An 18,353-nucleotide genomic window follows, 5' to 3' on the forward strand; every position below is an offset into this window, starting at 1 on the left:
AGAGCGAAATTTTGAATAATAAAATTGTAGGCCACCATAAAATTTACCGATCCACTTTTCTGTTGCTGTATACCACTACATAATTTTTTCTTTTCCAAGCCTGGAAGAAGCCCGCCAAACACACAGAGAGTGCCCCGCTAATAGTGACGCGTCATAAACAGGAGACGCTACGCAACGTGCGCGAGGCCTTTTCCTTCCCTTGCCCTTCCCCCGGCGCGCGCTCGCTCCTGATTGGGTGCTCCCGTCACGTGCTACGGGCACGCGCACCACGTGTTTCACCAGCGGTCCATTCTTAGCATTTCCCGCCGTTTCACTCCATTTGCGCGAGACGGCTTTTTTTTTTTTTTTTTTTTGCGGTCACACCAACAACGGCACCGACATTTGTTAGGCAATACAAGCTTCGCTTGAAAAGTGAGAGCCCTTCCACTACTGTGAAGACAGAAGCCAGCGAAGCTGTGACAATGGTGGATCTCCTGTAGTGAATATTGAAAAAGCGTATCGTCATTGGGCATCACCCAACTGAACATGTTTATCATGAACGTTCCGGTAAAAAACTCGCGTTCAAACCTGGCCGTCGCACCAGGGTAGTTGGCGTCAGCGATGCCGAAGCGTGCTCCACCGTTGTCGAGTTCCTGGAGGGCAAGGCGACGCTGACGTTTGGCCTCAACATCGCGCTCCCTAAACTCTGGGTCCACGGCTCTTCGCTGTCGTTTCGCCTCAGCTTCAGAAGCCCTCACGCTAGAATCGGCACGTCGACGACGAGCCCTTTCCCGAGCGAGTTCGCGGCGGCGTTGCTCAAACGCGTTATAGGACACGTCGTCAATTGCTCATGATTGGCTCATAGCTCCGTAAACGTGGCATCTCCATTACGACGACAGAAGAGAATTGAAATTCTACGATTAGCGGTAACGCAGCCAGCTGTGGAAGCAGACGACGACGACGAGGAACGCGGGCGTAGTGGCACGAGCGCAAACCGAGGGGCGTCAACGAGCCAGCTGCGGAAGAAGGCGACGACGACGCTCGAGCCAATGCTGATGATGATAGTTTTTTTCTACACGCGGACACAATTCTACGAGGAACTAGCCCTTGAAAGCTTCGCTGTAAAAAGAACGTGATAGCACAGCCTTTTCGACGTTGAGTGAGAGGTTGCAGCATTTCAAGCTTGCGTAACAAAGTTACGACCATTTCTGTGTATGGCGTTATATTTCGGAGCACATTTTAATAAAAAGTCAGTATGTCCGCCACGTCATCTCCACAAATGTCACCTGGTGGCAGCCTGGAGTTCTCGAAGCGAATGGCTTTATCTGTAGAGTTAACCTTTCAAGGTTTGCCATAGAACTTGGCGCGCGGTCTTCAGCAGCTTAAAGTTCATGTCGTCGCACGTGCACGTGTGCCGGTCGTAGTAGATGTCATCCAGAAGTAGGCAAGCGTGCGGCAACCTGCCGATCTTCCTGACCTAGAGGGAACGTCGCAAGAAGAGTAAAACGAAAAACTCAAAGTCGTGTCCCAACAGGCGCACCGACTCACTGATCAAACGATTCCGACATTTTTTTTTTTTTTTTATGAGGACGCAAACATCTCCGCGGTCGTTCTATATGCAACCACAGCACGAAGCGCGGCGACGCGCACGAACTGTCGCTACGCGCTTCACTTCTCCATTGAAATAGCCCTTGCTAGGATCGTGTTAACTAGCCTAGACGCCTGTACTAACCTATCAAGCTAGCCTAGTATAACCTACTTGAGGTTTAGCGGGTTTAGAGTTTAAGATATGAACGAAACGGTGGTGCACATTCTTAATTTCTATAGAAAACAATAAGGTAGTAATGAGGCAGAACCGCGCCCTCGAATTTAGGCTTATCTACGATTATCGCCCATTGTGTTTTAAAGAAAAGCATTGGCCGATGTTCTAGTAAATGTGACAAGATTAGGTGATAAAGGAAAATGTCGCCCAATAGTGTCCGAGTCTTAGTGACTGTATGGGAGTTAATGTTGGATGAAAATCAAGAGAGAACAAATAACCAAACGTTGTGCATTTAGCTTCAAACGTCCATGCAGCATCATAAATCTACCTGGCTAAATCTGTTCGGTTGAAAATTTATTACAGGGGAATGAATACTTTCATTGCGACCAAAAATCATTACTGCATAGTTTCCCAAACGCTGAAGACAAAGAAAATATCTTTGTAAAGGAAATAAACATGCATTCGTGAAAGCCATGCAAGCGCTGACAGCGCTGCCTTGACGCACGCGTGAAAAGATTAATTCACTAGAAATCCAATGGCAGAATGAACAAGATTAGAACACTTCACCGGTCTCCGAAGGGGTTCCGGGGAAGCACAAAATAGTATTACCTCGAAGAGGATAAAGAACGCGCTGTGTGTTTCCTGGAAGCATCCGTGCCAAGTGGTAGCGAAATAAAAAAAAACTGGCAAACACTGAACGACTACAGAGTCAAATTTCTCTGCAGTAACTTCGCTAAAAGCTATAAGCTGAAGAGTGTTACCTCTTCAGTGCATGGCTGGAGCTCAGGGCTCTACAACTGACGACTAGTCATCGTCACTGCTCGGCGGTTCTAAGTGCAGAACTGCGGCCGGCTGATCCATTCACGCTGCAGAAGCCTTTCGCACACTGTCGTCAGCTGACCCTGGTTTCTATGCGCGATAGCGCTGGGCTCGTGGCTAGGTTTAGTTAACGTAGCCGCGGAATATTCTCTACCGGCGCGTTAGGTGCACTTCCTAATCTCATTCCAAAAATATGTAGTACTATAACTACGCTATAAATCCAGAAACGGGAATGCAGTACACGTAAAAAGAACCACTAGTTTCACATTGCAACGAAGAACAGAATTCGTTCGCTAACCAAACTAAATCTTGCATTTTTCTCACATGTTGCCGTGTGACAATACAATTTGGGAGGTTTGGAATCTCTACAACGCATCGGATGCAATAACCAGATATATGTCGAATATCTCGCTTGTCTTACTTCCAAGTACTACGTTTGGTCTCCACAGCTGAATGGTATATTGCCTATATGACTGCTTCTAGCATGCTGGGCTAGGTGTTTCGCAGTTATTTGGCGTGACTCAACGAGAAATGACATGGAAGAAAACAGCTTCCTTCGCAATGAAGTTTAGTCCGAGCAGAGACATACTGACTTTCTATGAGGAAGTTACCTGCGTACGCATTCCTTGTTAAAAAATGTGAACCTGTCCGCCCTGAGTAAGCTTCGTTGCGAGGGACGCTGCTTTCTGTCACGTAGTTCCTTCAGTTTTGTTATTTAATCGAGAGTCACATTCCTTTTCCCCCCTTTGGTATTTAGCCTGTGGGAACTACCCAGATACTGCCCTTGATTAGTACCTTCCTTCCTGTTAGTCTTTCATAAGCCGCCATTATTGCCCAATTGCCTGTTTTTTTAAAAGCGGAGCTGTTTAAGCCGACCATCAGTCCACGTGTCGCGAACAAAAAAACCTCGCTGAGCGATAACGTCACCTGCGTTCCCTAGCAACCACCTAACACAGCTGCGCCTCGCTTCTCATAGCTCCGGCAAGGCTCCTCCGCCGCCGCGCCAGCGATGACGTCACTGTGCGTTGCGTAGCGCAGCTTGCCACACCAGCGCCTGCTCTATTTTTTTCAATGTCAGCCAGATCCGGCCGATCTAACCGATCACTACCATTTCCGATCGCCCTTTCCTACTCTCCCCTATTGGCTAGCTTTCGCGCCTGCTTTACGGTCGTGGGAGAGATGATGATGATGATGATTTATTGGCATCCCCTTTGAAACGGGGCGGCGACAAATAGTCACCTAGCCTGCTTGATTTAATCAGGTATACTAAACATGTTCTTTATCTTGCATTTTTGTATACCTATCATTATTTTTCTTTTTCAAAAATTTACCTTGTACCGCTGCCTATGATTTTAAGAGATCAGGTCGCATCCATCTTTTCCCTACTTTTTTTCCACCAGTACTCTAATCGTCTCTTGCTGATCTCTACGGCTGATCTGTTTATGTTTCCTTCCACTTTAAACGCAAGCGCTTCTGGGAGTTGCACGTTACCTACGGTTCTCACTGGGTGGATCCCGTCGCATTCCATTAGGATGTGCTGAGTGGTCTCTGGATCTTTACTGCAGCATACACATGTCTCATCTAATTCCGAATATTTGTTCCGATATGTTTTCGTCCTTAGGCAACCGGCTCGAGCCTCAAATAGCAAAGCACTGCCCTTTGTGTTATCGTACAGAGAGTACCCTCTGGGTGGCGCCTCACGACGGAAGTCGGAGGAAGTTATCCTGGCAGACGCGTGAAGCGCCTACCGCATCTCCTCCGGAACGGCAGCGGCGCGCGCTCAGACGCACGCGCGACGCAAGCAGTCATACCCTCTGGGTAGCGTCACATCTCGGCAAGTCACTGAACTAAGGCGCAACAACAGCTCCCATTGCGGAGCCAGCGATTGCGCAGGTATTGAAAAAAATAGAGTAGGCGCTGGCAACACCGACACCGCGTTCCGATGCCGACACCGCGTTCTAGCAGACCCGCTCCGTCAATGCGGTCGCCTAGCAATTTCTTACCCAGCTTCATCCAGCCATTTCATTGCTTCGCGCCGCAATTGTTGCTTTGCTTAGTCATGACAACACTTTTTGAAGTTTAGCTATGACGTCACAATGACTATAAAGATCATGTCGCCACGACGGCGACACACACAACTCTCGTAGACTTCGCACTGGGTATATGTAACATGGGACGGCCGAAGATGTACAAGACTCCCGAAGAAGCCGTTCAGCTAGAAGCTCGTCGTGCCGCCAACTGAGAACGAATACGGCGATTGCGTTCTCATCCAGAGTATCATCCGGAGCCTAGCAAAACTTTCCCGAACGTAGCAAAACTTAGCCGAGCCCAGCGAAACTGGAAGAAGCTAGGTGATGACCAGCTCCGCTGTTTCTCCTGCCTTGCACAGCTTTGTGCAAGCTGCGCAAATTTTTTTCCGTTTTTCCTTCGGGATGCCATTTCGGCGTGGCAAGCAGCAGAGGCGAATCACCTTACCGTCATTTTCAGCTTTTCGCAGCGCACTCAACTCGCCGCCTCAATAGGCTCGCACCACTTTCTCACACTTCCGGGAATGTGAGCAAGCAGCATAATGCTTGTGTAGAAGGGAATAGAGCACTGCACGGGCTCGGGCTTACCCGAAAGCCCGGGCCCGGCCCGGCCCGTGGGCCGGGCCGGGCCGGGTAGAACAGTTTTTTCACGGGCCCGGGCCGGGCTCGGGCACGGCGTGTGCTTTTTGACCCGGGCCCTGGCCGGGCTCGGGTTTTTTGACGCGGCTCCAGGCCGGGCTCGGGCTTTCTGGCGGTGTGCATGTAACGTGCAGCGAGTTATTCTCGGGCCTCTCAACTCTGAAAAACATTATTTTTCGATCTCGGGCCGGGTTCGGGCCGGTTTCGAGTCGGGCTCGGGCCGGGCTCGGGCCTAAGGTAAAGGGGTGGCGGGCCGGGCCGGGCGGGTAACGTAGATTATTTCCGGGCGCGGGCCGGGCCCGGGTCTCGCCATAAAAGTTTTCATCGGGCTCGGGCGGGCCGCCCAACGTAAAAACGGGCCCGGGCCGGGCTGAAAAAATCGGCCCGTGCAGTGCTCTAGAAGGGAAAGCTGGATTTAATATTCTACAGTATGGTCAGAATTTAGGAAACACAACGGAACCCTAATGCACTTCCGTCCCTCCGAGCAAGTCAGTGAGTTAATAAACAACCAACAGTTAATCAGCTCAACCACTACTATATCTATTGCGTCCGACCCCGATGGTATAAATATTAAGCAACGCACCCAGCTTCGTTATGCAGGTGAAGGCCTGCGCTTTGCTCATGTATACACATATGAAAAGCGGAGTGGTCTCAATGATATCGTGAAGCAGGCAGGGAAAAGATACATGCATTCAAGCCACGATAAGACCGGTGATTTTCTCGTCGAAAGATGTACTTTGTCTATTGCAGCTCATCATCATCATCATCAGCCTATATTTATGTCCACTGCAGGACGAAGGCCTCTCCCTGCGATCTCCAATTACCCCTGTCTTGCGCTAGCGTATTCCAACTTGCGCCTGCGAATTTCCTAACCTCATCATCCCACCTGACTTTCTGCCGTCCTCGACTGCGCTTCCCTTCTCTTGGTATCCATTCTGTAACCCTAATGGTCCACCGGTTATCCATCCTACTCCTCATTACTATTACTATTAGCTCATTACTAGCTAATTGTATGTGCACTTCTATATGAAAGCTTCTTCCACTGATCTCCATTTACCAGTTTCTTCTGCCCGCATGCTCCATCGAATGGATGCAATAATTGCAATTGCACAACCTCATCTTCAGCTGTCATCAACAGCCGTTGTTTAACGAATCCATTCTATATGTTTAACAAACCAACGGTTACCTTACCTACGCACTACATGGCCTGTCCAGCACGACTTGTTCCTCTTGACCTCAGCTACGATATTAGCTACAAACGTCGGCTCTTAATTCATATCTCCGTCTTCCTGGCTCTTCGTGTTAGGCCTATAACATTTCGCTCCATCAAGGAGAAGCGTCCGATGTGTTCAGAATCTCAAGCTTCTTTGTTGAACTTCCCAATTTAATCCCTACCTCTTTTACAGTGATAGCGATTACATGGACACTCCTGGCGAATTTTTGTTGTCGGCATCGGCATCGGTGTGGGGGTAGATGTGGATTCTTCGATATGCTAGATATATGTTATACTATGAAAGATCAAAATTGCTCCCACCAGCTTTTATGGGTCTGACTGATTTACTCCTGTGAACTTTCGCAATTACAGCACTCAACAGACAGTAATACCATACTTAATTCGCTGTGTATGCTTTTATCTTAAACCAATAAGAACGCTAACCTGCCCTCCCCCCTTTCTCCCCTCACAACCCTTACCCGTGCTCTTACGTATCTAGTATTTTCACTAGATGCTGACTCATGCCGACGGTTTCCCTTCAGTCTTATCCAGTCTCATCTCGTGCAGCTTCGCAAAGGCAATCTGGAAGCAACGACTCCGAACTAGGGGCTGTATTTTAATAAACATTTATCTCTTACAGCGTCGATGTGTGACGCCTGCAAAGCCACTGGCGGCGCTCATGATGCTAGAGTTCCGAGACGCCTGGTACCTTTCAGGTCGATGTTCCTTCTGCAGAGCAGAAGTTGCCTTGCATGCTGGTTCGAGTTACTTCGTAATCGTATATAGTTACAACACCGTCCTAGATCTTCAAGCGCGACGCTGCTGCTTAGCCAATGCTTCGCGCTTCGGGCGAAATTTCCGTTTTTAATCATATGAAGCTGTCCTGTTGATCCTGGTCTGTCTGACTACTTGGCTCGAATATACCACTCCAGCGCAGCGTTAAGATATAACTAAGTAGAACAGTTATTTTATGGCGGCTGCAGAACAAACATTGTATTTCGCGTGATTACCGTCAACCTAAACTCACGACCATGCCTGTTCAACTCTTCATTTATCTCGATCAAATTAACTCGATTATTGCTAAACAAGTTAACATCACCTCATCTGGAAACAGCAGATTTCTAGAGAATCTGCCTTTTTTTTACCGATTATCTGACCTTGATCGCCTTTACGTAGCATTGACAATTGGGCGAGTTGGTACAGATGCATGGCTTCAGAACGGCGCAACAAAGAAGACGAAAAGACGAAAGATCACACTGCGCTTCATAACTTCGTAACTACTTCATAACTACAGGCGACGCTTATGTATGAATGTTAACATTTGTACTGGATGGAACATCTTTTCGTCATTAATGAAGGCATACAGAGGTTCGTTAAATACCTCATATTGTTTCCCAATTACATGATAGACGAGTCTGTGTTTGAATATTGGTCATCAGCTTCAACAACACTCGTATTTATAATATCGATTTTCTTTTCTGAATTCCTTCTTTTTTTCAAGGCGGTTCTTATGAACGGAGTTCATAATTCCTGGGTCGGCTAGCGCTTAGCAACCCAGGGAACAAATATCTCAGCACAAATGCCGCTTGCAGTTTCGACGGCGCACTAGTTAGTTGACCGAGTGACGCATCATTATTTCCAGCTGCATAAGGTTTAACGAAGAAATCAGACGCACACGACCGACGCTTATTTCCTGTCAACGTCTTTCCTGTCGGCCTGTTTCCTTCATTAAGGCATCTATAGAAATATGTGTGCGTTACTAAGCTCAAGTTCTAAGCAGAACGCGATATATTCAGCACCATTCGCTCCTTCATAAGGCTCAACGCACCTTGTTTTTAAAATCTTCAGCTACTTCAAATACGAAGAGCGAGTTCATTTTCTCGTTCCGAATAAAGTGAGACAGGCCACCTGGAGACCTGGAAGAGTCCTTTCGTTCGTAGTCCTCCTGCGAAATATTTGCGGGTAGTGAGAAGAAGACACGCTCGCGGACCACATTACCATGCGTATGCCATTTATAAGACATGTTCTTGTGGAATTTTGCCAAAGCCACACACTAAAAAAAAAAAAAGAAAAATCACCGACGAGTACGATACTCCCTAATGCGAAATTATAGCATAGCTCTATACGTGTTTTCATTTCACCATGTATTGGCTAGCGCGGACTATCGGTCTCGTGAGACAGATCGCAAACGGAGCGAAGTGCGGCGCGACTGCCTCGCTGATCTGCAGATCGCGAGAGCCAGCGCGTGGGGCCAGCGCTGGTGTGACGCGTGGGCGCGATTCACAGCTAGCCGGCGCCGATAGGCCTCCCAGACGACGCGCGCTACTCTGGCGCCATCTCGTGGCCATCGTCGCCGCATTAAGCTTTTCATCTCACGCTTTCGCCATAGCCTCCTCCGCTTTCCGCCTCACAGTTCCGCTACACCCTGCTGTCCGCTTTTATCCTTGCGCCTCTTCGCTCTCGCAGCTTTTTTCATCCCCCGCTGCGCGCCGAGTGCGCTCTCATCTTTCGCTGTGCTCGTTCGCTCAGTTACAAGTGTGGGTAGCTAAGTTACGCAGTAATGGGTAACGCTCAGTTACGCAGTAATGGGTACCTAAGAGCTGTAATCTAAAGAAGTTACGAGTTTATTGATACAATTGACCGCCAATACACTAATTCTATTGTATTCTCGCTACGGTGTTAAATTCACCTTCACAATCATCGCCGGCAGATCTTATGCTCAATGCCGGAGAAAGTTCGGTGCATTTTCAAATCCGTAGTACCCGGTAAGTTACTCCAACCATGCACCCTTATCCTGTTGTACGCATCCAACAACTGACCGAAATATATCTCGTGCTTTGCTTTTTTTTTTCTCGTTTCGTTTAAAGGTTTGAAGTGGACAGAAGGTATACTCGTCTGACGCGACTTCAACGACCTATCCGCCAAATTGTCCACGTCACATGAATACGCATTGCATGCACCTGAAACGAAAAAAAAGTAATAGACCCGAAGGTAGCCTAAATCTATCATAGAAACGCATACTAGTTTCTTGAAAAGAGTAATGAATGATATTTCATTGCGATATCAATTATATAGAAACCCGAAGCGCATTTCTGCCGTCGTTGTCGCCGTGAGGGTTCGTATAAAGCCCAACGGCGACAAAAACGTCGCAGCGCGCCGTACGCTGTGTGTGCCAGTGAAAGCGTACGAGGGTGAACCGGCAATCGCGGCTCAATGTAGCGCACGCAAGGGAGGGAGGCAGGCCCGAAGCGCGCTTTCACGCGCAAGGCAAGGGGGCGAGGCGATGGAGAGGGAGGGGGGTGCGTTCTGCTCCATCGGCTGCTGCTCACAGCGTGGCCGCGCGGGCGCCGTATCTTGAAAGCGATCTGCGATGTGGGCAAAGTGCGCGCCCACGCGGGCCTCATCTTCAAAGCGATCTGCGATGGGGACAAAGTGCATGCGTCGAGTACCGATAGCTTCGTATGCGCTGTGCCTTCGACGTTTAGTTTAGGACAGAAGGTATACTTGTCTGACGCGACTAAATTGCTATCGCAATCAATGGTTCGCCTTTCGGGCGAAACTGCGACTTTATTTCCATAAACCTTCATCCACCTAAAGTTATGCCATATATCGAGTATATATTAGCGCTAGAACCTAAAAATAGGTCCTCATAAATCGGTAATCAAAATTATTAGAACTTCTGCTAAAATAATTTTCTAAATCTAGGATAGTACCACTTGAACTTGCAAAGAAAATCACGACAATGTTCCTGCTAAATGATAAAACAAAATCACTATCTGCAGAAAGCGAATTTCTGAGGCTAAACAAATCCCCTAGATCCAGGCGATAGTACCACCCAGAATCTGCAAAATAAGTTCAAATAAACACGTTGATTAAAAAGTAGAAAACTTCACTATCTGCTAAACGCGCATTCATTCTGCTGAACAAGCTATCCAGATCTAACGGATAGTCCAGCTACAAACTGAAAAAAAAAACAGTATCTGCTAGACACGCATTTATTCCGTTAAACAAATCTTCTTGGTCTAAGCGATGGTCTGTTTAGATGACCACACATTAACCGCAGGTACGCGACAAATCTGGTATTCACGCAGGACGTGGGAATCATCTTTATTAGAGACGCATACTTATTGATCAGCGCGAAAACAATGGAAGACACAGAGGTAGAACGACGCTTTAAGAGGTAAGAACACCTTAAAAGGTACGCCGAAAACTCGTCTTTCAGTTCATTGCAGAACTTCACAGTGCAATCCTTTCTTCTAAAGAACCTACATCATCAAGCAGACAGAAGGGCTCGTGAACCTTCTGAAGCCTTCCATAAAAAAAGGCTGCGCGATGATTGTGTATCTGAGCCATCTGTCGTTTTGTTACATTGCGAAACACACTTGCTTAATGACTATTTCCACCTGACTTAGAATTCCCGCGCTCGCAAGTTGTTGGCATTTTCGCGTGCTTTCTTCTTCAATCGTTTTCTTTTTTTTTTTCGGTAAACTTCATTTGTTAGACAGCACTCGTCCTCTGTCCTTCTACCTCTGTGTATTCCGTTGTTTTGCGCTGATCAATAAGTATGCATACTTTCCAACTTGCCCATCTTACTACACTGTTATAGACTTACTATACTTTTCAAGGATTCACTTACCGTACAATAAAGGGCCTTCAGGAAGTCCACAGCGTTGTCCCCGTAGGTACGCGCTCCCGTGTACTGCACGGCAGCCAAACTCAGCGCGATGCAGTGGTTTCCGGACCCTGCTAGGTTGGCGCCTTGCACCGCCGCTTGGTAGGCTTGGACGCCACTCTCCTGCACACAACGCGCAAGTTTCGCATTGCGCGGCGTAACACATGCGCTAGTGGACTGCCTCCCTGTTGGCTGCGATTACCTACACGTGATCAGATAACTGCGATTTCCCCTGCAGCTAGAAATGAACGAAAGAAGAAAAAGTAACCAATTTCTGCCATTTCTCTACACATGGCTATTACAAGAACTGACAAGGTAAGTGTTCGGCGGCACTTATAATGCCTTGTAGTGTCTGTTTTCTTCTCTTTGAATACATTCCGATCGTAAAGCGAGAAGCTAGTACAACTGGCCCACATGTCTAGTATTGGATGCTAGTATTTTTTTTTTCAATTTTAAAATGCTTTTACATGAGCCTTAGTGTCGAAATAAACGGGAATACTCCTGTTGAGGAATAAAAATAAAGATAAGAGAAATCGTGAAAACATCTCGCAATGAACAATCACGCGACCAACGCGTAAGCAAGCGACCAATTTCAGTGACCGAAAATGAAGTTTGTTTTTTACGATGTTCGTAGCCAGATAATTAGTTCTTCGTTTATCGCCGTGGGATGTTTCGTTGGTCATACGAGATGCCTACGGTTAATTTTTGTTTTGCAGTAACAGTGACGCGATTGTAATTTTTGTTTTCAAGCGCTGGCGCCTGTACCCGAAACAAAATTTTCTTTTAGTCATGTGAGCGCTGCGCGCTTGTCTGTTTCTCTGCTCGTGTCCTTGTCTCTATTGCACCTCAGTTACAATGAATTCATTCAGACTTGCCCAACTTGCAGTAATTTTACACTTGGGAGTTGCTTTCGTCGCCGTACACGTATGGTCGTGACCTTCAAAGGGTTAACAGGCGTTTTAAATTGGCCCATTTCTAACGCCCGCTACGCTATGCGAAAATCGAAGCTTTCCTTATGACAAAAGGCATAATGGAGCCCGCCATTCGGTTCTTTGGTACCGCAAGTGCACTTGGATCGTAACCTCTCGGCCAAGGAAAATAGAAAAAAAAGCAATCAGCTACATTCGTCGCAGATTTGTGCTGGAATTCATCATCGACTCAGTATAATTTTAAATCACACGCTTGTATCCTGAAACGGGCACACGTTTAGAGGGAATAATTTACCGAAGTTCGAAATAGGGCTGAATGAGTTTCGTTCCCCAAGGCGAACAGTGTAGTTCGGTCATTCATTGTGCTGTTATGGGCCTGTCTAGGGTTTGCATGTCGTGAAGCGGTCGGTGAATAAATCAGCCGGCCCGACTGTGGGCTTATTCCTGCGTGTTCATGTTTCTCGTCATATTGCACGGCTCAACCCACTTCTATTCACGTGACAACTAGCTCGACAGCATGTATGCTACTAAGGCGAACAAGGCAGACGACGTGACAAAAAAAAAAGACAGAAGAACACGACAGCCACGTCATCTATGCTTCAATACTCACAATGTCTGCTGTCGGTTGCAGCGACACTGCCTTGAAGGGACCTGGTGGCATCGGATGTTTGTATACTCGTAGAGAAGCGATATGAAAGTCTCTGTTAAGAAAAGAAAAACATATTTGGGCGAGCTTGAAGGATATGAGACTAATTTCTCGTGAAGCTGTTTTATTCAAGCAGTTGCATTAAAATTACCTGTAACTAATTCACAGATATTAAACGTTGCTGGCGTACAACTCACACGTTTGAAACATTGCCCGCATTCGTTCTTATAGAAAATGACGGTTTGGGATTTATTAATACGAAAGAATTAGGTGCCCCATCACTGAAAAATCCGGCGGCGTGACCGAGTGATGGTACCAAAAATGGCCGACGACGCAGAGTACAAACACGTTAAAAATGCTACGATTGACGTGAAATTTATCACTGAGGTCCCTGTAAATAAAAGAAATAAATGGATGTATGTCATCCGCATGGTATCGTCTGGCAATGGTACGCGCTCTTTAGGCTACGCTATTACCATTGTCGACATGTCGTCAATAGAATTTTCGCTTGCATCCTCAATTAAACGCTAACGATGTAAGCCGGCATTTTAGGGAAGCATGATCACCTAGCGCATAAAGTAAACGCGCCAACTTTTATACCCCGAATACACGTCCCGATTATGTAGCACAGAAATTATTCAGGTTGCCGTCCTTCAAAACTGGTGACGAGTGCGTCTGCACAACCATACTTAAGCATACGATGTGCCGTTGTGCCTTACAAGAAGGAAAGCTATTTTGTTATCCCGCCTCGTTCACGGGAGTTTTGAATTTAACTTTAATTTAAGAAGATTTTGCGTAGGCAGGGTCCAATTAGACAGCGGGGGACTTGTTCAGCTAACCCGTGTGACTCAAAGTTTACTAATGACTGATCTGTGACCGCTGCCCATACTTTTCCATAGACGAAGCCTTGGTTCTTCGAAGGATTAAACAACCTCCCTTATTATACCAAAGAAATATTTCCTCTGACAAAACGCCGCTAGCGCCTCTGCTGCAGGCGAATTACTTGAATATAAGGAGAAAAATTGGAATGCCAACACACAATATTTTATTAGTTATTGAACAAGCTTGTACCATTTAAATAACTTTAGCGCATGCGGCGATTCCTGAACTTAAGCTGCGCGGTAGTCAACTCGGCTTCGTTTACCACAAAAATACTGCTTATACAGCCTTGGAGCGTAGCACGATAGTTTCCGTATAACTGCCTTCCAAGTGGAAAAATATACACAGGCACTCGGTTTCACAATTTCACAACATGGCTGCCTCGCACACTACCGGCCAAAACTGTACCTCCCAAAAGCACGTCTTCCTAGAGCCTCCACCAAATGTCAGGCGATTTAATGCGGCTACGAAGCACTAAACGAAATTCAGGCGGTTCCAACTCAGCGAGCTCTCAAATCGCGCACAGCGACAAACCATAAGCTTCTGCTTTGTTACAACTGTGACCCATATGTTTAAGTTTGAATACGTTGTAATACATTGTGGCTTACACATGTATCTAACAACTTCAAGCATGAAGCATGCAGCAGTTTTAAGAGCCTCTGCAGTGGGTCGCTTAAAACAAGGAAGTAAAACCAATCATATGAAGCGAATATTTTGAGCTTTTGTCGTAGTGGCCACATTCCGAAAGCGTTCATGAGAATGTGTAGTACCAGAGAGATTATCGCTTAGTACGACCGCATATTTTCTTTGACTACTTCAACTAAGCCACTCTCCACACACACAAAAAAAAAAGATCGTGTGGTAAGTGATGCTGAAGAAACTGATGATTGCTCACTTCATGACGTCGATCTTGACGCTATCGAATACACCGTGAATAATATAGCGTTGGCTGTCCGCGAGTCTCCGCAGATCCTGCAACACAACAGGAAACGGTATAAGGTGCAAAGATAATCTTTCATTTCCAAACCGAAGTACCAAGCTTGTGTAGAAGAGTACAGTTGTAATTTTCTGCCCGATTAAGGAATCTTCTATGCCCTATATTTGCCATTTTCAAAAATATATATATAATAGCCATATCTAGGAGCTTATGAAGTTTTATGCAGGATCCGCCATGTTAAAATGAGATAATTCGACATCGGATATATGGAGTATACGGCTTTTAAATAAGAGCAATTTTATCATAGAACATATATATATTCGTCGTACATTTTATCTCATTTTATTGAATTTTCCCGACGCACTGTATATGACACGTTCCTCATCGTTGCGGTGTCACCAAGTACAGTCAACCGTAAAATATTACGGACCATGAAATCTGAGAAAAAAATGACTATCTCCGCAGCTTGACAACGCCACCTGGTGTTTGCATTTCGGACCTCGACTAGAATATGCTTACAACATTGTCTTAAACACTTTTCCTGGCTACTGCTACAGGCTGCTCAGGAATTGAACGTTTTCTGAGACCCTGCGGTCGGTAAACTTTTGCGGTTGACTGTACGCCGTTTACAAAATAACTTGGATCTCGTGCCTCCCACTGCCGTCAGCTATCACGGGCGAATACGGCCAGCAGCTCAAGAAGACATGTAGGTAGGCTCGCGACAGTGAACACCGCCACGTCACATCCTTCTACCCTTGCGATGAAGTGTTGCTGTCGACTATGGTTAGCAAATGCGGCTTCTGTGAAAAGTTGCTTCACCGCTACTTGGGGCCCATACACCGAGCTTGAGACATCTCCGATCAACTATCTAGTATCACCGGTACATTCAGTGTCCCGTCATCACTGCCGCCGGGCAGAGACTGCGCATGTGTCAGGCCTGAGGCCTTTGACGGGTTGTTTAAAAAAGTTGCGCTTGTGGCCAGGCTGGCCACTTTTGCAGGACGCGAATCACTGCAAGCGCTCGTTATGGTCATCTATTGTGTTGTGTATAATCATTATTATTGTAGGTCTTAACTTCTTTGATTAAAACAGTACGGAAGAAATTTTATAAGTGTCTGGTTAATTAGCGGCTAAATGAAAACCTGCGAAGCCGTCAGCCTTTGCCTGGTTATCGACGATATATGAAACGCTTAAGAAGCTTCCCGGTTTTCCTGAGTGAACCGAAGGCGACAACACTTTGTATTTGCAGAGAAAGGGAGCCATCTTACGGGTGACGCGTACCGAGAACTTGAAGTGTGCACATTTTAACAAACATGTACGTTAGTAAATTACTTATGCAAGCGCTGCAGAGCTTTGCAACCACAATTTATGAACCACGCAGGAAGTTTGCGAATACTATGCAAGAAATCAACGAGCCCCAACGTTCACAATTTGAGGAAACAGGGGACATCTTATGCATGATGTGTAGGCAAAGGTTCTAGAGCATCAGTTCATTACGGCTTTTAAAAATATTGGCTATCCATCCATCCTTTAGAAATGATTGGCGACTTCGTTGCTATTAGCAGTCTGTCTTAACGTTGGGGGGTAATTGTTGCCGATATATTTCATATAATGATCATTATGAAGCGTGGCACATAGCCAGTGACACATACGCGGAGATCTCAGTTGGCGACAAATAGCTTTATTGAGGAGCGTCACATACAGCTTGGTCACAGCTTGGTTTAGTGAAGAGCACAACATACCCGAAGTTACATACGCAGTTAGCCAAGTTGGTCTGACGGTTCGTTTTGACAACGGTTTCGAATAGCAGCATTTGGATGTTCTATCCATTTGACCACGGACTACCTACTGAGCTAAGTTGGCTGGAAAGAGGTTAGGCGCGGACGAATACAAGGCAAGCTGGGTGGAGTTACCTAAGATAACCAATAGCATTAAAATTCCGTAAGAAAAAATTAGCAAGCGTTCTGCAGCCGTTGTCAGCTATGCTTTCCAGTCTCTCGAAAAGACAGTATATATTCCACCGAGCTTACATTTGGTGAAAATTGGGCACACGTCACATGTAAAACATGGCGACACTTGTTTCTGCTGTCTCCCTATTTTCACACGTTAAAGAGGATTCTACAGAAGATTTCTCAAGCGTTATTGGTGAACTAAATTAGGCGTCTTCTTTATGCTCGGTAAAAAAGAACGGAGAAGGCTTAAGGGTGAGGCGTAGGCGAAGTGTAAGGTCTACGGGAATTTGCAGCCTTTGCAGCGGATTACGTATCACAGTGCTGCGGGTTATTATAAGGCGTTTTAATGACGTCACTGCATTTAGCCTGCTGTCCTAAGAAAACTGTAACTGACACAGAGAACAAAGTTCCTGAAAATTGGGCGAACCTTATATTCAACGCGCGTGCGAAGGTAAATATGCTTGCATAAATTGGGACCTTCCTAAAATACCTGAAAGCTTGAGTGGGTCGTTATTTGCTATGTTCACTAGTGCATTAGGATAATTATACATGTCGCTGAGTTAGCATTCACGAATTTGGTGGGCCATATTACAGATAATGTGTGGGGAAAGTTCAAAGATATCGCTGTCATTAGGAATTGTTGCAAATAATTACTGAATACTTGTTTATTGCCTCTTTTTCCATGCGTTCCGTGAGGCAAGTAGTTTTCAGATTTTGCCGATGTTTTTTTGCAAACTAAATAAGGTACTTAATTTGTATTTTGTGAAAATAAGGGACATGGTATAGGTAATGTGGAGGCGAAGCGCAATATATCTGAGGTTCAATGCTGGCCTTTGAAATAAATTACGTGTGGGAGGCCCCCGAGAGCATTTTACGTGTTCACGTAAGATAGAAATTAGAGCAATGCGTAGGAATACTGTTTCTGGCTTAAATAATAAGGAACATCAAGAATATTTACTGAACACTCCAATTTTCTCAATACTGATGTGCTACACGAGATAGTTGCTCTTGTTAGTGAACTGAGCTAGTCACCTTTTTTTTTATTTCGTAAAATTTAGACAGGTTATCGATGTCTAGGCTAATTGCACAGTATGTTGCTCAATTGCAGCACGAAATTTAGTCCGATGCTTGAAGAGGACCAATAAGCCAGAGAGATAGAACTTGATGAAAACAGAGGGAACATCATGGCTGATATGCATGCGAAATTAAAAGCGTGTAACTGAAATATGGCACTCTCTGAAAAATCCTGAAGCAAACGCTTGAAAGAGTGGTATGCGGGCAGCGTTTTGAAGTGTGCAGTTTAATTTGAGGCGAACGAAATTATCACTTCAACTTCCGAAAGTATAACTAAATTAAATGCAGGTCTTCTACGTGTGGAAACCAGGATATGATAACGAAGCACGCCGTAGTGGGAAACTTTGGAATAACTTTGACCACTTGGGGTTCTTTGAAGTGAACCTAAATCTGTGCACACGAGTGTTTTTTGCATTCCGCCCCCAATTAAACATATTCACCGTGGCCGGGGTCCAGCCCCCGACCTTAAGCTCGACAGCACAGCGCCATAGCCCACTAAGCTACCGACGGGGGTGCTGCTCGAAAGAAACAACTTGAGTAGAAATATGGCTGTGATGCTGCATGCAAGGCCGCACGGGCACACTTTCTTTTTATTATTATTATTTACAAATCCTCTTGCAACGCAGCAGCCGCGGACAGGAATCGAACCCAGGACCTCCACGCCTAGCAATTTCAGCATCAATTACTCATGACTAAACGAGAATTCCTCTATTAGTTTGGTATGAAAAACGTGTCATTATGGATTACAGGTACAGACTGCAGATTACAAGTGCACGCCCAAACTAGTACCCTATACTCTATAAATTTATATAACTCTGTAACTAA

The 18,353-nt window shown here is 45.9% G+C and overlaps 1 protein-coding gene across 2 annotated transcripts in view; it reads right to left on the minus strand.

The window, feature by feature from the left end:
- Positions 1-1,193: 1,193 nt before the first annotated feature.
- The window catches only part of LOC119434101 (uncharacterized), a 39,837-nt gene continuing 22,677 nt past the window's right edge, over positions 1,194-18,353 (minus strand). Inside the window, exons 4-8 of one of the 2 annotated variants that reach the window (XM_049658601.1) lie at positions 14,461-14,537; positions 12,651-12,741; positions 11,076-11,234; positions 8,268-8,384; positions 1,194-1,456 (exon numbers count right to left, since the gene is read on the minus strand). In XM_049658601.1, the coding sequence (XP_049514558.1) occupies positions 1,313-1,456; positions 8,268-8,384; positions 11,076-11,234; positions 12,651-12,741; positions 14,461-14,537 (588 nt within the window). In that variant the 3' untranslated portion in view covers positions 1,194-1,312. The remainder of the gene's footprint in view (positions 1,457-8,267; positions 8,385-11,075; positions 11,235-12,650; positions 12,742-14,460; positions 14,538-18,353) is intronic. The other variant, XM_037701418.2, reaches the window with a different exon arrangement.

This window comes from Dermacentor silvarum, chromosome 11, assembly GCF_013339745.2.
Source record: "Dermacentor silvarum isolate Dsil-2018 chromosome 11, BIME_Dsil_1.4, whole genome shotgun sequence".
NCBI lineage: Eukaryota > Metazoa > Arthropoda > Arachnida > Ixodida > Ixodidae > Dermacentor > Dermacentor silvarum.